Raw genomic sequence first — 22,005 nt, forward strand, 5'->3', positions numbered from 1 at the left:
TATAGTTTTTATGATTTTTGGTTTATTTATATTGACATTGTAAACTGTTATGACTGATATCAGAATAACGGTATACAAAATTATATAAATAAATACCTTTCAATTTCTTGCTGCTCACACCCTGTGAAAGAGCCTGGTTAATAACTAAGAACTTTTCTTACATAAATTTGTCCAAGCCCATTTTAAACCCAGCTATGCTAATAGCCTTCACCACATTCTCTGTCAACAAATTCCACAGCTTGGCTGTGCATTAAGTGAAAAAATACTTTCTTCAATTTGTTTAAAACCTAGTATCTGTTAGAATCCCATAGACCTAGTGGTATTTGAAAGTGTAAACAGCTGTTCCCTACTTATCTGTTCTACTCTACTCATGATTTTGTAGATCTCACTCATCCCACTGAATGTCAGGGTCAGTGAGGTTTGAACCAGCAAGACTGGGTGTTAGAGTCATGGAAGAGTCCTGAAGGTCCCCACCATTGGCAGGCAGAGTTGTAGGAGGTAGAGGCACAACTGGAGCTTCTCCTATAACAGCCCACGTTCTCCTTGGGTTAAGCCTTTGGATGCTGGGGCCAGGTCGTCTTAGGTGGGGGCCTCTGCTGGTGATTAGAGGATATGTCAAGGTTACTGGATAGTGCAGGCGAGTCCAGAGGTAGGCTGGGGTCTATATCGAGCAGCGCTCAAGGAGTTCCAGGAGGCAAGCAATGGTCAATGGCAGACAGCATATGAGTAGGTTCAGAAGTCAGGCCAAGGTCAATACCGGGAGTCTGTCCGTAGAAAAGGTGGGACGGAGAGGCAGGGCAGGAAGATGAGGACCACCACAGGAGATAAGACACATTGAAGACCTGAAGAACTGACCGTGGGGACTGATGGACAAGATAAGGACCACAGGAACAGGAGAACGAAGACACTGGGACCAAAGACATTGGAACTGTAAAATACTAGAACTGAAGAGCAAAGGCTCAGGAACTTCAGAACACAGGAACAGGAATGCTGAGACAGTAGGGAGACCTGTTACTGAGGTGTAAAATGGCCTTATATAGGCCAGGGAGTGTAAAGTCATCAGAGCGTGCCTGCTGGGTTTTCCCACTGCTGGCCCTTTAAGAGTAGGGGCATCGGGTGTGCACACGCCATAGGGGAGTGGAGCCTGGCTGTGTCAGGGGCATCCGGCCTCGGGGATCTCCAGCAGCGTTCTACTGCTTTGGGGCACGGTGACCAGCTGCACTGAAAGCTGTGGCAGTTTGGCTGTATTCTGGCATGAGGGGGAAGGCCCAGCCTGAAAAGTAAGTGCAGCGATTCACAGGAGTAGCCAACAGACTGTCAAATGCAATACTAGGCTTTCTAGGCTGTGAACCTGCTACAAAACTGCAGAAGCTGCTGGCTTTTATGGCAATCATGGTATATTTGCTCTATTTCCTGGGTGCATTGGACACGCCCCTTCAGTCTCCCAACTAGACCAGCACTGGGTCTGCCCCATATTCCCAGCAATATATAAGGCATGCTCAGAAGTCACACAGTTCTGGTCCAACAGCCTTCTTGGCATCTGCCCTGCAGATGTGCTATCTGTTTGCTTTCTGACTTCTAAGCCTTGTTCATATCTAAGGTACCCCGTTCCAAGATTTCTGCATTTGTATTTGTGTTCCAGTATTCTCTGCACATAAATGTACCTGCTTCACAATTCAGGCTCCAGTGTGTTGTCTGTGTCCAATTTCAGTGTTCCTTTTCCATGTGCCTCACGTGGCTCTTCTCCAGGTCCTGTCCTCCATCCATTCTCCACCTTGCCTCTCAGCATGCCCAGCCATGCCCAGAACCCTGTGACAGTTTGTACCAGCCCAAACCATCAAAAGCTTGGCTTGAAGTAGTGTGTGCCGCAGCAAGAAGAGCTGAGGTCCTGGCTGCTACCACAACATGTCCAAAGACTCCGATACAGGCTGCTCCAGCAGCTCTTCCAAAGACTCTGATCCAGGCTGCTCCCACCACACATTCAAAGACTTCGGCCCAGACTGCTCCCACACTTCTAAAGATTCAGTCTCAGGCATCATCTGCAACAACCAAGACTCTGTCTCAGGCTGCATCCACAGCATCAAAGACTGTACCCCAGGCAGATTCTTAGAGGTGAATTTTAAAAGCCTAATGTGTGCATTAATTAGGGGATGCCTGAAGAAGTTGGGCTTGCATGTGCCGAGTGGATTTTAAAAGCCATTGAGATCCATGTGTATCTCCCGCAGTACACAATCTCAAAAGTTTTCAAAAAGGAGTGGGGCAAGGGCATAGTCTGGGTGGGGCATGGGCGTTTTGGGGTGTGAAGCAAATATGTACGTGTAAATACTGACATGATCTGGCATGCACCGAGGCTCCCTGCCACATAACTTTACTACAAAAGAACATAAGAAATTGCCATGCTGGGTCAGACCACGGGTCCAACAAGCCCAGCATCTTTTTTCCAACAGTGGCCAATCCAGGCTACAAGTACCTGGCAAGTACCCAAACACAAGTAGATCCCAAGCTAATGCCAGTAAAATCAGTGGCTAGGAAGAGATTGTTTCTCACACAATAGAAATCCCCAACAGCACCTTCTTATTGGCAATGGTGTAATCTTTTTCATAAAACTATGCAAATGGAAGGAGATTTATCCCGTTGGTCCCCCAAGACTAGGAAAATGTTTTTAGCCATTTGGAGGGCCTACATTCAATATTTATCCCACAGATCATGTAGTCTGATACTCAATGATTAGGAATCCAACTGTTATCTTAAGAAGGTGACTTAAGCTCATGGGAAAAATGTGTAACATCCTTGATTATGACATTTTGCTAATGAGGGAATGGGAAATCAGAACAAAATGATTAAAATCTGTACCTTCTATTATTGTCACATGCATGGTCTGCTACAGAACTCAATGAAGACTGTACATTTGTAATTATCTGTTCAATAAAAGTATGTTAAACTAAAGGCAATAATCCCTAACTGAACTTGATTAATAGCAGTTAATGGACTTCTCCTCCAAGAACTTATCCAAATGTTTTTTAAACCCAGCACACTAACTGCACTAACCACATCCTCTGGCAACAAATTCCAGATCTTAATTGTGCGTTGAGTGAAAAATAATTTTCTCCAATTAGTTTTAAATGTGCTACTTGCTAACTTTATGGAGTGTCCCCTAGTCCTTCTATTATCTGAAAGAGTAAATAACAGATTCACATTTACCCTTCTAGACCTCTCATGATTTTAAAGACCTCTATCATATCCCCTCTCCGCTGTCTCTTCTCCAACCTGAACAGTCCTAACCTCTTTAGACTTTCCTCATAGGGGAGATATTCATTTTGGGTGCTCTTCTCTGTACCTTCTCCAGTGCAACTATATCTTTTTGGAGATGCGGCGACCAGAATTGTACACAGCATTCAAGGTGCGGTCTCACCATGGAGCGATACAGAGGCATTATGACATTTTCCGTTTTACTCACCATTCCCTTTCTAATAATTCCTAACATTCTGTTTGCTATTTTTTACTTCTGCTATGGATGCTATGTAAGTTAAAATTAAAAGAAAACTAGGCAGATCTGCGGGGTTTTAAGGGATGGGGCTAACTGGAGGAAGTGAAGGCTATCAAACTTGGGGGGGGGGGGGGAGGAGGAAGGACTTCTCTCTTAACTCTTGTACAGGCATACATTTGTGCATTCACTCATGTAAGTTTACACCTACTAATGATTAGATGTAAGTTATAGTAACCTTGTTTATTGTTTACTAATGGCCAGGTAAGAGGTCTGGGTGAACTGGAGAAAGTTCAGGCTTAAGAACCAGGAGGGTCTTGATGAGCTGCAGGAGGACTGGGAGAACTGATGGCTAATTGGTTAAACTGGTAATTTCACTCACACATATATCTTTTAAAATATGTTGACTTTCTCCTGTAAAACCCATCTTATGCAAGTAAATCCTTTGTAATGTTTGTGCGCAAAATATATGCATGTATATATTTAAAATAGGGGGTAAAATACGTGCTCTCACTGCATTGATACACGTGGTTTTAATAGATTGCAGAAATATGTGCGCCAGCCTAAATGCACGCGTATGTTCCCTTGCAAATATATTTGTATTTTATAAAATGTTCAGGCATCATATACGCATTTTATAAAATAGTATTATAAACTTGGGCTTGCCCACATACATATGTATACTGTATATAGGTGTGTGCGCACCTTTTAAGGTTATCCTCATTAAATTCTTCTGTCAGATTTTACTGTGATTCACTGTGTTCCTCTTTTGTGCCATTCAGCTGCCACCACTCTCTTTCCTGAAGTCTCCATCCAGCTGCTGACTGTACTGTTTGCTACAATTGGCCACAGATTGAGGGAAAGAGCTTGGGGGAGTGAGCTGGAGGAGAGAAATTATTAGGTAGGTGGGTGGGTGGAGTGTGGTGTGAAGGGAAACTGGGTGAGGAAGGTGAGAGTGGAAGAGTTGGGGGATGGGGGAAGCAAGGGGCTGGAAGAGTGGGTGGGAAGATGTGGGACATCCTATGATGCTTCTCCCACTACACACAATCATTCCCACAGCCTCTTTTACACATACACAGTCAGGCACTCACCCAACCAGGAGCCACTGCAAGACATAAATATGCAGGTCACAGAATCATACAGCACACTCTTTTAGGTTGCCATAAAATCCTATACTTATTTAGAAAGTACTTTAAAAATAGTGATAGCCTTTGATCTTAGAGAAAGGTGTCTGCTTTTATTGGTGTATTGATTTTATGTTTTCCCGTAGAGCGCATCTGGTACTGGCCTGGCATTTATCATCTTCACTGAAGCAATCATTCGAATGCCTGGCTCCCAGGTGTGGGCTATCCTGTTTTTTGTTATGCTGTTTGCTTTGGGTCTCTCTTCCATGTTTGGGACTGTAGAAGGTGTTCTCACCCCTCTCTTAGATCTTCATATACTGCCAAAAGCTCTGCCAAAGGAATTTTTATCAGGTAAGCATTTGTTTTTCTCGGAATAAAACTATAAACTAATTATAAAAAGAATACGACAAAAAGGTCTTTACTGTATAGTAACAATTTTTCTTTATGTTGTTCAGGTTTAATTTGCTTGGTCTCATTTATTATTGCATTAATCTTTACCATGACCAATGGGAATTACTGGCTTGAAGTCTTTGACAGCTATGCAGGCTCCTTGACTCTCCTAGTTGTTGCTTTTTTTGAAGTTATCGGCGTCAGTTATGTTTATGGAATAAAAAGGTGAGCTTGACCTAACATTTTGCATATTATATAATTGATATTCATAGAGTCTGATATGCTTGCATTACCATTAGAATTGGGCATATTTTAGTTGACGAGGAAATTCAATGAAATCCATATTCACAAAGCCGGTGAGCAGGTAAGTTAACCAGATAACTTTTTCAGACAGCCTTTTTCTTGATCAGACTTACCTGCATATCTTTAGCCAAACAGTGCTGGAAATCAAAGCTACTGCCGAATGTTTTACCACAAACCTGGAACCCTCTAGACTCGACTCTTTTTCTGCAGATAAATTATGTATGAAACAATTTGCCAGGACAAAATTTACCTATTCAACGAAAAAGGTGGAAGAGAGTGGAATTTAAATATATACGATTTTTTTCTGTTAACTTCCAAAGTTAGCCAGACAGAAGTTTGGAATATGGATCTCTAATTGCCTCAATCATTTTATTACAAGCCGTTAAGCCCGTTAAAACGGGCTACATCCCTCTGTCTCTCACCTCCCCCTCATTCTCTCTCCCCTCACTCTTCACCACCCCCTACCTCCCTCCCTCCCTCACCCACTCCTCCCCACCCTCCCTCTCCTCTCACTCAGTCCCTCCCTCCCACTCAGTCTCACTCACTCCCTCCCCCCTCTCTCCCTCCCTCTCACTCACTCCCACTCACTCTCCCTCAGTCCCACTCCTCCTCCTCTCCCTCAGTCCCACTCCCTCCCTCCCTCTCTCCCTCCCTCTCTCTCCCCTCAGTCCCACTCACTCCCTCTCACTCAGTCCCCCCTCCCTCTCACTCAGTCCCCTCCCCCCCAGTCCCTCCCCCTCACTCAATCCCTTCCTCCCACTCAGTCCCTCCCTCCCACTCAGTCCCTCCCTCTCACTCAGTCACTCCCTCCCCCCTCTCTCCCTCCCTCTCACTCACTCAGTCCCACTCACTCTCCCTCAGTCCCACTCCCTCCCTCTCTCTCCCAGTCCCACTCCCTCCCTCAGTCCCACTCCCTCTCACTCAGTCCCCCTTCTCCCTCTCACTCAGTCCCACTCCCTCCCTCTCACTCAGTCCCTCCCTCTCACTCAGTCACTCCCTCCCACTCTCTCTCTCCGTCCCTCCCTCCCACTCAGTCCGTCCCTCCCTCTCTCTCTCTTCTCCCTCCCTCGCTACTGGCCGCTACCGCCGCCCGCTGCCGCCGCTTGCTACCTCCGTCGCCGCCGCTCGCTACCACCGCCCGCTACCGCCGTTGCTACCGCCGCCGCTCGCTACCGCCGCCGCCCGCTGCTGCCACTGGACGCCGCCATTTTTTTTCTTTCTGACGCTGGCTCAGACCGACGTGCTCGCCCGCACATGCGCGGTAGAGCTGGTCTCTACTGCGCATTTGCGGCACGTCAGTCAAGCTTCGTTTATCTAGTAAGATAATCAATGCATTATATTCCTACCCCACCCCGCCTCCCCTATGCGCTTCATCCCCCGCCCCGCGCTACTCCCCACTCTGTCGCCCCTTGTATATAATTAATTTATGTCCAACCTGGTTAACCACATGTAATCTCATTTAATAACTGTGGCGCCCGCTGGCTCTACAGTAAAGTTGTCACCTTTTAACTTCCTATCCTTCCTCCATCTATCATTGTAATTTCCTTTCTCAGTTGTCTGTAAACCGACATGATGTTTTTTTTTACGAATGCCGGTATATAAAAGTTATAAATAATAATAATAATAATAATATTCTAATTTTATACAACAGTGTTTTATCTTCACAAATTCCAATGAACTTTGGCATGTAGAATACCATTAAGATTGAAATCTATTACAGTAGTAATAATAAAACAAAGAGTATATGGAAGCATGTTTCTAAGACAATATTTCAGATTTTACACTGACAAGAATTTAAATTAAATAAGGGAGAAGGTGTATGGAAGTTGGTTAAATTAGGATGCCATTGCAACAAACAAATGCTCAGTTTAATTGATTTTGATATACTGCTTTGATATGTTTTAAAAGTGATATATCAAATTCAGTTAAACTACATATTTAAATTAAGGTAAGTGTACACAAAGAAAGGTGGGAAACTCGCAAATACATCTGTTCTGAATGAGAATAAGGAGGGTAGGTTTGAGGATACGCAGAGTGATAGCAAAGGAGAGAGCTAGATCTAGAAGGATATGTGGACTATTACTCATAGTTCAGATAATAAACTCCCAAACTTGGAAGTCCTAATGGCAGAGACTAGTTTGTATGTTAAGAACATAAGAACATGCCATACTGGGTCAGACCAAGGGTCCATCAAGCCCAGCATCCTGTTTCCAACAGTGGCCAATCCAGGCCATAAGAACCTGGCAAGTATCCAAAAACTAAGTCTATTTCATGCTACTGTTGCTAGTAATAGCAGTGGCTATTTTCTAAGTCAGCTTAATTAATAGCAGGTAATGCACTTCTCCTCCAAGAACTTATCCAATCCTATTTTAAACACAGCTACAGTAACCACATCCTCTGGCAACAAATTCCAGAGTTTAATTGTGCGTTGAATGAAAAAGAATTGTCTCCGATTAGTTTTAAATGTGCCCCATGCTAACTTCATGGAGTGCCCCCTAGTCTTTCTATTATCCGAGAGTAAATAACTGATTCACATTAACCCATTCTAGTCCTCTCATGATTTTAAACACCTCTATCATATCCCCCCTTCAGCTGTCTCTTCTCCAAGCTGAAAAGTCCTAACCTCATTAGTCTTTCCTCATAGGGGAGCTGTTCCATTCTCTTTATCATTTTGGTCGTCCTTCTCTGTACCTTCTCCATTGCAACTATATCTTTTTTGAGATGCGGCGACTAGAATTGTTCACAGTATTCAAGGTGCGGTCTCACCATGGAGCAATACAGAGGCATTATGACATTTTCCGTTTTATTCACCATTTCCTTTCTAATAATTCCCAACTTTGTTTGCTTTTTTGACTGCTGCTACTATGTCCCTGAAGGTATCATCTATATACCTCTCTGTCTGCCTCAGCAACTCCAGGTCTGCCACTCTAGCCTCCAGAGATCGGACCCACATGACATGCTCTACCAGCATATCCACCTCACCAGGTAGGAAGTTGGGCTTCCTGCTCATTGCTTCCCATTCCTGAGACATGGTGCAAATAGGACAAGAAATGAGCAAACTAGCCTTTTTGTAGGTTGGATAATTTGTGTACGTACACATGTACATTTCATGCGCAGATGGTGTTAATGGGCACGAACAAGCGTGCACATATCTAATTAAAATCCATTTGCATCATGTGTGTGCTCATTGATTTGTGCATGTATCATTTAAAATATTTAAACATACATGTCGACACACCTAGGGCCAAGAATTAATGATATCCACAGTGATATGCTTGAAGATCATTAAGCAATCAAGGGGAGGCTCTTCCAATGTATGCATAATCATTGTGGATAACAAACACCTGACTGCTTTGGAGTGTGGAGGAGTGGGTTGATTATCACAGGTGCATGCTTGGGATGATGTCCTCTGTGACCTTGCAATGTTGATCTAGCGTTCTTCCTAAAGATTGCTATGTGGGCAATACCTGGCTTGAACGTAGCTGCTATTGGCCCAGCACAAGGTATGAATGGATGAATAACATACCATAATAGGTCTAGAAGATTAAGTCTAGAGAACTTGTCAATTCTCCCCATCTGTTCATGGTCATTAATATAGAAAGTCTGTATCTCCTACTTATTTCTATGTGTCCTGTATCTCTAAAAGTATCCATGCCAGATTTTATATTTCACCCATTTCTTTTCTTCTTCCCTCCCATCCCTTAGTGATGTCAAATCAGTATCAATGTGATCTGGCTGGGGAAAATCCCACATCACCTGAACTTCCAGTTGCTATACTAGCTCTGTTAAGTCCCTTCATTCACGTCATTATTTTAGTCCATTGCATGTTCAACAATGGAAGAGGTTGAGGGGCCAGCATTGTATATCAGCAAGGAGCAAGTGATTGAGTTCTGCTGGGAGCTGCCTGAAGTCCTTTGAAAGGTAGGATGTTTTGGGTTAGTGGCATAGTGTGGACCCTTAGTCACGGTGGAGATGACTCCTCCCATGGGGAGGGGCCCCGTGGGGAACCATTGCGATAGGCTAGATTCAGAGAGCAGACACTGTAAATGGAAAGCTTTATTGAAATGGCACTGTAGTCCAGCAAGGTGCCAATATGTTCAGACAGCCTCAGATGGAGAATCTCACCCAGATGTACAAGGTTGGTAGTGTTCCACTGAGCGGGATAAGCCAAACCTGGTGGGTGGAAATGGAGAGCTGGATCATAGAGGTACTCACTGAAGAGTAGTGCAGGAATCCTCCTGGTAGGTAGTGAAGGTGGGACCTGAGGTCCGTGATGCAGGATACTCTGAGCTGGATAGGCCCTCGAGGAGCAAGTAGCTGGTAGCACAGCTGATCCTGTAAAAGAAGAGAGAGACCCCCGAGGAGCGGTTGTCTAATTAGAAGTAGAAAACCCCGAAGGGTTCTTGGAAGCGAGAGGCCCCCGAGGAGCGGGTGCCCAGAAGTTCTTCAGGAGCGAGATACCCTGGAGGGTAGCGAGGAGTCTAAGCATGCAGCTTAGAAGCGGTCAGAGTGGCTAAACCGAAGTCCTTGCTAACTCGTTCGTTAGTGGTAAAGCAGAGGCTCAAATACCCGGAGCTATTGACGTCATGCGGTAGGGACGCCCCCGAGGTTCCCGCCCCGACGTGTAGATAAGCGTAGGCAGCGTGTGCGCACATGCCCTAGGAGGCCATGGGAAGAAGCATGGCGGACGGGGACGCCCATGCTGAGTTGGAGGCACTGAGGGTTTCGGCACTCGGCACCGGAGGCAGCCATCTTACCCAAGGAGGAGGAGAAATGCAAAAAAGAGGTGAAGCAGAGCGGTCGCAGCCGTCTGCGACCAACGGACGCAACAGGATGTAAGAGAGCTACTCTTTTGTTTGCTCATTGAAGAGATTTTCAATGGCTAGAGATAATTAGCATGGAGATGGGTCAGACCATTCCTTAATTATATAATGTTTCTGCCTACTCTCTTCCCCCTTCACCATGTGGTGATAAGGCCTCTATGTGTAATCCCCCTATCCCTGGTGAGTCTGGAGTAGTTCCTCTCCCAAATACATAACTCTGTACATGTTTCAATAATTATTTGGGGGGGAAACTACCTAGAATGGCTTTCTGGCAGGTTTTTTCTGGGACCCAAGGAAGTGGAGTAAAGCCAGCAGTGTTCTGCCTCTCCCTTAGAAATTGAGCTGAGTTGGGTGTGGTAACCTGTTCCAACTTTCTTGCACAAACAGAGCAGAATACTGACCATTTCTGGCCACCCAGAGCCCAGAAAAAGCACAGCCGAGCTGAGTGGTTTGGAGCTGCTTACCCAGAGACAGGATAGCCACATTACCCAGATTTGGGTGTAATGTGTAGTCATAATTGAGAAGGCCATGAAGTCTAATGGCCAAGACTGAAGTCACATAAGGTGATTGCCTGTTTGGCCCACTACTTCAGGCCCTGCTAGGTGTGTCAACTTCCTGGCCAAGTTGTTTAGCATACTGGCTTCCTACACTCCACCCACCACCTCTGGTGACCATACTAGGGTAGGGGGAAGGTGCAAGAGAGTAAATAAGGGGATGTCAGGGGAAATAGGGCCACATTAAAGAAATTGGTGGACATGGGTAGAATACTGGGGGTGAGGGATTTTACTCCCGGAGATGAAAAAAGCAGTGGGCCTGATCCATTTTTTAGGTGCCTTCAGGTACCTGTCTATGTTGCCTATGGCCACATTTGGCCCAGGGAAGGAGTGAATGAAGGAATTGGAGGGAAGCAGAGTGAGGGTGAGGAGAAGACAGAGATAGTTAATGTGGTGGTGGTGGTGGGGCTTTGGCATGGAGAACAAGGATCACCTTAGAAAAAGGAGGAGGGAGGCTAGAGAGAGGGAGTCCCATTCTATCTACCTTCCTTCTTACCTCAGTGACCCTACATCTGCAACCTCCAGAAACTCACAGTTAGCCTTTGCCCTCCAGTGATAATTGAGCTCTGCTAGAATTAGAATGGCTGAGGGTTGAGCACTGCAGGAGGCTGGAGATATAGGATCACTGAGATAGGTAAGAAGAACGATTTGGCATCCATGTGTGTATGAATGTGTGCATTTAGGAGTGTGTTTATTCACAGCGCTGGCTCCTTCCTCTCACACAGGCCACAGCTGGGCTGCTACCACCTCCTCTTTCTTTCTCTGCCCTCTCCTAGGCTCCACGGTTCCAGGTCATTAGGGTTTACAAATTAAACCTACATATTTTCTTCTCTCCTTCCTTAGCCATTCAAGCACAGGTCTCCTTATCGAGTCACTTCCCTTGCTTGGGGGGGGGGGGGGGGGAGCAGAAAGCTACTGGTGTGCTTTGGACATGGATGTGTTGCCTGCATGATCTTCTTTTGTCCACCATTGGTTTGAAATGAAGGGATTTACAGCTAATGCTATATGCATTCCTCTCTCTCTCTGCCCACCACTCCCACCCCTCTCAGCTGCCTTCCTTCTTTCCCTTTATATAGTTAACACAAAGACTGCCACACTACTCTTGAACTCAGGTACCACCTGCCTCCAGTCCCTGGGCAAAGGCCAGGGATCTGCCCTTCCAGTCCACTCACTATCTGGAAGGATTTCTATCCCGGGTTATTTGGGAATTCCAGAGATTTCTCATCAGAAGCCTATGAGACTCCTGCGTGTTGCTTGAGGAGAGGGCATGTTGACCCTCTCCCCAGGATGACCAGGATAGAGAATGGTGGGGAGCCACTGCAGCGTCTTCTTGTTTTTCAGACATTTTTTGGGAAAGATAGTTTTATTTATTTATTTATTTAAAACTTTTATATACCGGCGTTAGTGGGGACATCACACCGGTTCACATATTAACAGCAGAGCAGAAAATTACATTATAACAGGGCAATGGAACTTGGGAGGGGAGAACGAGAGAGAAGCATAGAGGGATAGAGAACAAGCTGCAGGGGCATTAAACAAGAAATTACAACAGTTTACAGTATTAGTGGTATTATATACATGGCATTGTATACAGAATTAGTGGTATTATATACATCAGTGAATTAGGTGTTATATACATCAGTAATAGTTAGGTGCAAGAACTGGGGGCATTTTGGTGACCAGGACTATTCAGGGTAGGCACGTTTGAATAGCCAGGTCTTCACTTTCTTCTTGAACTTGATAAGACAGGGTTCGAGGCACAGGGCGAGGGGCATGGAGTTCCAGAGGGAAGGGCCGGCAATAGAGAGGGCACGGTCACGGGCGAGGGAGAGGTGGGCTGTTTTTAGGGAGGGTACATGTAGTGTGCTACTATTGGAGGATCTGGTCGGGCGGGAGGGATGGTGAGGGGTGAAGGGGATATCTAGCCAGTTGGAGTTGTGTGAGTGAATGGATTTGTGTATGATGGTGAGGGCTTTATAGTGGATACGGGAGAGGATGGGAAGCCAATGGAGATTTTTGAGAATCGGGGTGATGTGTTCGTATTTATGTGAGTTAGCGATTATTCTTGCTGTTGCATTTTGCAACATTTGCAGGGGTTTAATAGAGGCGTAGGGTAGGCCTAGGAGGAGAGCGTTGCAGTAGTCCAGTTTGGTAGAGATGGTGGCCTGGATCACTGTACGAAGGTCTTGGGGGTAAAGCAGGGGTTTGTTTTTTTAGGACGTTAAGTTTAAAAAAGCCTTCTTTAAGTATGGAGCTGATGTATTTCTTCATGTTTAGGTGTTGATCCAGGAGAACACCAAGATCCCTTACGAATGGTTGGGCAGTGGCGATGCTAATGTTGGGATCATTGGCAAACAGTAGGGGAAGGGTAGCGTGAGGGGAGATAAGTAGGATCTCAGTCTTGGTGGCATTGAGAGCTAGATGGAGGTTGGAGAGGAGAGAATTGATGGCATCAAGGCATTTCTCCCAGTGCTTTAGGGCATCGGAGATGGAGCTTTGGATGGGGATGACGATCTGGATGTCATCGGCATAAAGATAGAATTTAAGGTTGAGTTCGGAGAGGAGTTGACAGAGGGGTACAAGGTAAATGTTAAAGGGTGGAGGATAGGGAGGAGCCTTGAGGGACTCCCTGCTGCAGGGGTCGAGGGTTGGATATGGTTTCGCCGAAGATCTGGGAGGAAGATCTGGGAGGAAGACTTTTGATAACCCTTCTTCCTGACCTGACAGAGAAACATCGACAGCTGTGTGTTCCAGGGGATCCCTTATAAACATAGAAATATAGAAATGACGGCAGAAAAAGACCAATAGCCCTAATAGCCCTATCCAGTCTGCCCAGCAAACTTTCACACTTATTTTCTCATATTTATTTGTTACTCCGACCGCTGGGTTCAGGGCCCTTATTGGTAACTTCTTTTTATTCTAATTTCCTTCTGCCCCCGTCACTGATGCAGAGAGCAGTGTTGGAGCTGCATCAAAGTGATGTATAAGGCTTAATGTCTGAGGGTAGTAACCGTCGTATCGAGCAAGTTACCCGGATGTTTGTATACTCATACTGCTCAGATCAGTGCCTTGTTAGATGTTGCCTGGATGCAAATCCTCTTTTCTTCATTCCCCCCTGCCGTTGAAGCAGAGATCTATGCTGGATATGCATTGAAGTATCAGGCTTAATTTATTAGGGGTAGTAACCACCGTAATAAGCAAGTTACTCCCACACTTATTTGGTTACCCAGACTGTGCTACCTTGTTGGTTGTTGCCTGAATGCAAATCCTCTTTTCCACATTTCCTCTTGCCGTTGAAGCATAGAGCAATGTTGGAGTCGCATTAACCATGTGAATGTTTATTGAATAAGGATATTCATCACCAGGTAGTAGCCATCATTTCCGCAAGCCACCCCCATACCTCTTTCTCTTCATTCCCATCCTCCAGGCATTATGGATCCACAGTGTTTATCCCACGCCCCTTTGAAATCCTTCACAGTTTTGGTCTTCACCACTTCTGCTGGAAGGGCATTCCAGGCATCCACCACCCTCTCCGTTAAGAAATACTTCCTGACATTGGTTCTGAGTCTTCCTCCCTGGAGATTTAAATCGTGACCTCTGGTTCTGCTGATTTTTTTCCAACGGAAAAGGTTTGTCATTGACTTTGGATCATTAAAACCTTTCAAGTAGAGATCACGTGATGTGGTGGGCTTGGTAGGCTGCTGTCCTCCGAGCTCCGGCTGCTCCCCGGCATATTCTTCCTCCATCCCACTTGCACCGCAATCATTTTTGCCCCACTGAACTCTCTGTGAGTACAGGACACGCTGCTCAACGATACAGAGCTACACAGAGACCTGCATCGCTACACGATCAATTCGAAAAGAAAAAGAGAGGTTGAAGGCCCCGGATGACAAAATGGCGGAAGATATATCTCTTGAAGACAAGATCTCGCAGGTGGTCGTCTCGGCGCTGGATAGCAGACTCCACCAGCTTTCTGAGCAAATTGCCGATGTTCGTGCCTCCCTTACCGAAATCGATGCACGACCTGAGCGCCTCGAAGGCCAGGTAAGCCTGGTGGAAGATGATGTTGGGGCCTTGGAAAAAAAGGTAGCAGTACTCGAGAAGCAAGTGAAAGCCAGCGAGGAAAAACTAGACGATCTCGAGAATAGATCCCGTCGGAACAATTTAAGGTTTGTCAGCTTCCCAGAAGAGCTACCAGAAGTGGACTTACTGCGTGTGTTAGAAGCATGGCTCCTCTGTATTGTGCCGTAGCTGGCCTCGCCATCCAGAGGCTTGCTTGAGCGGGCCCACCGACTGGGAAGGAGAGCTGAAGGGGGACCCTCGAACAGACCACGAGTGATCATAGCCCATTTCCTACACTTCGCGCACAAGACCTTGGTACTCCAACATTACAGGAAGGCTCGGGAATTTCATTATGAGTCGCATCGCATACTGGTCTTTCAAGATTTCTCGCCAAGAGTCTCGTCTAAATGGAAAGCTTTTAGTGAAATATGCTCGGAACTCGTGAATAAACAAATTCCTTTTGCTCTTCTCTTCCCGGCGACACTCAAGATAACGCACCTTGGACAAGTCAAGCTCTTTGATTTGGCTTCGGAGGCATGCATTTATGTTCAGGACCTCGCCGGCCCTATACCAGCAGTCAATCATTGAAGTCTTGTCAGCTCGCCAAGTGAGTTAAAGATACCTACAAGGCATTTGTTTCTCTATTCCTTACTTTCTATGTTACTGCCTTAGATAAGCCATGGATCGCCTTCATATTAATATTTGGGATCCACTGTGTTTGATGCCTAGGCATCTCTTATTGATAGCGCATCTGTGTGTTCAAGAAGGAATGATGACAGTCACACAGCTCCAGTGGACTTTTTCTGGATTGTTTTCTTTTTATGTTTTCCCATCTTGTTCTGGTTTTTCAAGACAGATATGGCATTCAAGTGGATCCCAGTTCAGAGAAACCAGGTTCTATTGAGACCAAATTTTGTACGGTTGGGGGGGGGGGGGGGGGCAGCCGAGCACATGATTCCAACTGTGTGCTCTCTGTCCCGTTAAGGGATCTTGCCTCTTCTGAGAGAGAGGGTCCTGTATCGGGAGAGACCTGCTTTAAGTCAGGTCTCGAGGTGCTTTTTGTACCATGATTCTGGGGAGGGATGGGAAAGGGGACATGGGTCTTTTTCTTGTAGAGAACCTCAACTTCATTGTTTATTGTGTGTTATGTATGTGATCCGGGTGCTTTTCCTTTTATTTTTTTCTGTATTATAGTGGGCATCCGCCAAACTTGGAGGACTGTCCCAGGCTGCTCAGTTTCTCTAGCAGTTAAGATGGCGATGGAAATAGTAACCTGGAAAGTGGCGGGGCTGGGCACCCCAATCAAAAGAGAAAAAGTTTTTTCTCGTCTTACCAGACTCCGGGCAAAAATAATTTTTTTTTACAAGAAACGCATATGCTCTCTTCTGAAATTGTAAAATTGTGAATAAAAAATGGGAGTCTCAGCTCTATTATGCTACAGGTTCTTCAAAAAGTAGAGGGGTGGCTATGCTAATTCACCAGTTCATTTCCTTTCAAGCACAGGAAACTGTGAGGGATGCGCAAGGTCGGCATGTTTTGGTCAAAGGCATTTTAATGGGGGTCCCACTAATTTTAGCCTCTATCTATGCCCCCAATTCGTATGATCACACGTTTTACACTACTTTACTCTCAGAGCTATCCCAACTGGGGGATTATCTTATGATTTTAAGCGGTGATTTCTAGATCTAGAGCTTGATCGGCAGCCCTCCAGAGGGGGTCATATGACCATTGAGCGGAAGGGACCCAATTTTTTGTGTCGACATTTAAAGCTACTGGATTTGTGGAGAACACTTCATCCAGGTGTACGGGAATACACTCACACTGCCCGCACTCACGACACTCAGACTAGAATAGATTATTTGCTCATCTCTGAGTCCCTTTTCTCCAAATTCACAGATTCCTCTATCGAATCCTTGATAATATCCAATCAGAGCCCGGTAAAGGGGTCGTTTACTATTGGAGGTGTCACCCCTGGTGGTCAATGGCGCCTTCCTGCATTTTTGTCTGGAGACCCAGACTTTCCAGCATTCTTGAAACAAAAATGGAAAGAGTTTTTGTCGCATAATGCCCAACATCTCACTCATCCTACACTTTTATGGGAAACTGCAAAATGTGTTCTCCGCGGGGACATTATCAGTTATGCCACCTATAAAAACTGCAAAATGGATAAGGATATACTAGCCTTAGAGAAGCAATTAAAGGACCTCAAAAAAACAGGCCAATTCTACTTCTAGACCTTTACAGGATTCTACAATCTTTAGAGAGACACAGGTGGCCCTCAATATGTTGTTGCATAATAGAGCTGCTCATACCTTGCACCATAGACAATTTACTTTTTTCCATCATGGCAATAAGGCTGGGTGCTTGCTTGCCCATCTCCTAAAGGCACAAGACCCGTCCAAACACATAAACTTAAAAAATGCTAAGGGAGACATAAAAACTACAACTGTAGACATCGCAGATATATTCTCTGAGTATTACAGGACTTTGTATTCTGCGAAGCCTGTGGATGATTATGGCTATTGCCACGTTTTTGCAAAAGTTACCTATGCCATGTGTCTCTGACCTTCACCTTCTCCGCTTACAACGCCCCATTGAGGTGAAGGAAGTGATAGAGGCTATACAGGCTTTGCCGAATCAGAAAGCCCCGGGACCAGATGGGTTAACATCCACATTCTATAAAGCTTTATCTGAAGAGATCGCACCTACTCTACAAGGGACATTTGAACAGATGACAGACCAGCAGGAGATGCCACTTACTATGTGGGCGGCTACAATAGTAGTCCTCCCGAAACCAGGCAGGGACCCTTTGTTACCCTCTTCTTACAGGCCCATATCCCTGTTGAATCTTGACATTAAAATATATGTGAACATTTTGGCAAATAGACTAAAAGGTATCATGCCCACCCTAATATCCCCAGACCAGGTGGGATTTGTAGCAGGCAGGCGATCCACTGTCAACATTCATAGGGTACTAGTGGCTCTAGAGCACTGTCATCTGTTTAAGGTCCGAGACCCCCTGTTAGTTACATGTGACGCGGAGAAAGCGTTTGATAGGGTCGCTTGGCCATTTCTGCGCCAGGTGCTCCATAAGTTGGGTTTTGAGGGCAGGATTTTTGATTATATTACCTTGCTTTACACTAATCCCACTGCACGGATTCTGGTAAATGGAGAACTCTCGGGAGAATTTAGCTTACAACAGGGTACCCATCAAGGCTGCCCCCTGTCCCCTCTGCTTTTTATTATGATGGTGGAACCCATGGTTTATGCATTGAAGTCATCCTTAGAGGTCACGGGTATTCCAGTGGGCAACCGCTCTTTTCTCACTCTTCTTTTTGCTGACGATATACTGCTTCTTCTGTCCAATGCTAGGTTGGCTCTCCCGAGGGCTCTTCAGATTTTTCACTCCTACCAGCTTGTCGGGGTTCAAATTGAATTTAGATAAAACTGAAGCCTTGGACATTTTGGGGAATCTAAAATCTGACTGGATCGATTTTCCGGTAAAATGGGTGAGCTCTAGTATTAAATATTTAGGGATCATTATACACCCTGATCCCAAACAGTGGTATGGATTAAATATTCCTCCCACGATTATTTATTTATTTATTTATTTAGCGTTTTTCTATACCGGCATTCATGATTAGAAACCACATCATGCCGGTTTACATAAAACAAGGGGTGAGAACAAAAAACGAAAAAACAAGTGCAAGGAGAACAAATGTTACATTACAACAGGGTCTTAAAACTGGGAAGAGAAATTAGCATAAGAGAGCCGAACGGTCGGGATTAAAATATTTACATTATTTACATTATGATATGAAATCTATTGTATAGTTTGCTGTTTCTTGTAAAATTGCTGTCATTTAGATCGGGTCTTGTTTAAATAGCCAAGTCTTAAGCCTTTTTCTAAAAGTCGGTAGGCATGGTTCTTGTCTCAGCTCCGGAGGGATAGAGTTCCATAATGAAGGGCCGGCTGTGGAAAAGGCTCGGTCTCTGAAAGTTAGGTAGTGAGTGGTTTTGGTTTGGGGGACATGGAGTGATCCTTTGTAGGCTTCTCTGATGGGCCTGGCGGAAGTGTGTTGTCTGAGAGGAATTTGTAAATCGAGCGTTGTTTGGTGATGTATGGCCTTGTGGATAATAGTGATGGATTTGTGGATGATTCTAAAGTGTATAGGCAACCAGTGCAGGTTCTTGAGAATGGGGGAGATGTGATCTCTTCTCCTGGTGTTGGTCAGAATTCTCGCAGCTGTGTTCTGGAGCATCTGAAGGGGTTTGATGGAAGCGGAAGGAAGACCTAGTAAGATAGAGTTGCAGTAGTCTATCTTAGAAAAGATAACTGCTTGAAGGACCGTTCTGAAGTCTCGAACGTGCAGGAGCGGTTTGATTCTTTTAAGTACTTGGAGTTTGTAGAATCCATCTTTAGTAGTTTGTTTGATGAACGATTTTAAGTTGAGATGGTTGTCGATAATTATTCCTAAGTCCCTTGTTTGGGTGGTAGGTGGGTTGGTTGGGAGACTCAGAAGTGGGTTACTATTTTCAGGTGAGATGATCAGAAGTTCCGTCTTAGCCGAATTTAATATCAAGTTTAAACTCGATAGGAGGAGATTGATTTCTTTAAGACAGAGGAGATTGATTTCTTTAAGACAGAGAGATTAGCAAAATGGCTACCAAACTGTCTGGCTGGGAATCTCTTCCGTTGACTCTCCAGGGGCGCATTGCAGTTTTAAAGATGGTGATTGCGCCTCAGCTGTTGTATAAGATTCTCATGCTACCAGTTTTGGTCCATACTAAGGACAGACATACTTTGCAGAAAGCAATACGGACCTTTATATGGAACAAAAAAAAAGCCCGGTTTTCCTATGCCGCTATGATGGCACCAAAAGTCCAGGGAGGGTATGGTTTACCGAATTTTCATTTATATTCTCTGGCCGCCAATCTCCGTTCTTTGGGGGATTGGCTGTTTGGTACTTCCGAATATACTGACACACAGATGATCAAAGATACGTGTGCGCCCTCAGATCCGAGTTTTATACTACATGCCTCGGTTTCTGAATTTCAGCAGCTAAACCTACCCTACCTTATGATAACCACGATTAGGAAAGTCTGGAAGGTAACACGTGGGATCCTTGGATTATCTCCGTATGTATCCCATCATTATCCTATGCGGGGTTCTTCTATCAGTTCATTGTCTGTCCTTCCTCACGTCATAAGCTTAATGTGGGTTCTAATTGGCCTTTGGGGGAGATGTTGGACTCCTCAACAGGTCAGTTCCACTCATTTGATCAATGCCAAATTCTCTTAGGTTTTAGGCCACAGCATTTTTTAATTTATGGTTACCTGAGGGCAAATTGTGCTGCTCTCTTCCAAAAGGCGCAAGGGGAAATTGATAACTCTAGCTATAAAGCCTTAATTACTTGTTTTCAGATTCACAAAGGCTCCCTTTCCTGTTTATATGCTTTTTATAATGCTAAGGTGTCATGCTCAATCTATAAGAGACTACTTCCCCTTTGGTCCAGGGACTGTCAAGAGGATCTCGATGAGCGGATGCTTAAGAATTCCTACATGTCCATTACCTCACTCACGAACAATGTTGCACTCCGGGAGTTACAACAATGCATATTTCACCGTATTGTCTACTCCCCTGATCATGCTTACCGGATGGGGGCTATCAACTCAGCTAAGTGTCTCAAGTGTTCGGAGCTGGACGCCTCCTTAATTCATTGTTTTTGGGACTGCCCTCCCATTCAGGCCTTTTGGTCATCTATCCAGCGCCACTTATCAGAGGTCATGCATTCTGATATCATTTGGTCTTGCTCCTTCTGTCTTTTAAATAATGACATAGGAGACACAAGTCTGAATATCGACAATTCTGGGTTTATCTCCAAGGCATGCTTGATGGCAAAGAAATGCATTTTGCTTCTCTGGCTGGAATCTACACCGCCAACCAAAGAGATGTGGTTAGCTCTCTTGACGGAACAATACCAACTAGAGTACGGATCCATGTTCAAACGTTTTACCCCACGGAAGAAACGAACATTTCAAGAGATTTGGTCCTGCTATTACAAGATGCTATCACCGACAATTCACCAAATTGCTCCACTAGGTGTTGGGGAGAGCTCCACAGAAGGACATAAATCTCCAGATTTGAACCACTGATCGTTGGAATAGTTATATGTTTCTTTTATTGCCTAATTTCTCGTTTACTGTTCACCTGTTAACCTAAGGGCTCACCGTTTTTATTGCACTCCTTTGTGTGCATAGTGTCCCCAGCTTAGTCTATACACATCTCACCATAGCAACATAACCTTATGTTACCTGCCACACAGGTTCTTTGTAATGTTAACCAAGATATTGCTGTGTGTTGGTATTTCCAGCACTGTCCTCATTGGTGTAGGACCTGGAAATTCGGAGGTCTGAGGTTCTCTACAGGGGGGGGAGTGGGGATAGGGTTTATGTGTTCTACACTAGAAAAATGAAAAATCGGGTGTCTGTCACAGTCTGATAATGTGTTCTTATGCTTTGCTGTATTGTAATGTGGCTGATTCCCAATAAAAACAGTTATAAAAAAACCCAAAAAACCTTTCAAGTATCTGAACATCTGTATCATATCACCCCTGCTCCTCCTTTCCTCCAGGGTATACATATTTAGATTCTTCAATCTCTCCTCATAAGTCATTCGATGAAGACCATCCATCTTTTTGGTCGCCCTTTTCTGGACCGCCTCCAACCTGTCTCTGTCCCTTTGGAGATACGGTCTCCAGATCTGAGCACAGTACTCCAGGTGAGACCTCACCAAGGACCTGTACAAGGGGATAATTACTTCCCTTTTCTTACTCGATATTCCTCTCTCTATGCAGCCCAGCATTCTTCTGGCCTTAGCTATCGCCTTATCAAACTGTTTCACCGACTTTCGGATAGTAGAAAGACTAGGGGGCACTCCATGAAGTTAGCATGGGGCACATTTAAAACTAATTGGAGAAAGTTCTTTTTTACTCAACGCACAATTAAACTCTGGAATTTGTTGCCAGAGGATGTGGTTAGTGCAGTTTTTATAGCTGTGTTTAAAAAAGGATCGGATAAGTTCCTGGAGGAGAAGTCCATTACCTGCTATTAAGTTCACTTAGGGGCGGATTTTAAGAGCCCTGCTCGCCTAAATCCTCCCAAAAACCGGGCGGATTTAGGCGAGCAGGGCCCTGCGCGCCGGGAAGCCTATTTTACATAGGCCTACCGGTGCGCGCAGAGCCCCGGGACTCGCGTAAGTCCCG

The 22,005-nt window shown here is 45.0% G+C and overlaps 1 protein-coding gene across 1 annotated transcript in view; it reads left to right on the forward strand.

Annotated features, from left to right (window-relative positions):
• Positions 1-22,005, forward strand: part of SLC6A18 (solute carrier family 6 member 18) — a 218,716-nt gene that overhangs the window by 164,242 nt on the left and 32,469 nt on the right. The window contains 2 exon segments of the mRNA XM_029589928.1: positions 4,755-4,959; positions 5,064-5,223. Coding sequence (XP_029445788.1) covers positions 4,755-4,959; positions 5,064-5,223 — 365 coding nt within the window.

The sequence above is a fragment of the Rhinatrema bivittatum genome, chromosome 2, assembly GCF_901001135.1.
Source record: "Rhinatrema bivittatum chromosome 2, aRhiBiv1.1, whole genome shotgun sequence".
NCBI classification, from domain to species: domain Eukaryota; kingdom Metazoa; phylum Chordata; class Amphibia; order Gymnophiona; family Rhinatrematidae; genus Rhinatrema; species Rhinatrema bivittatum.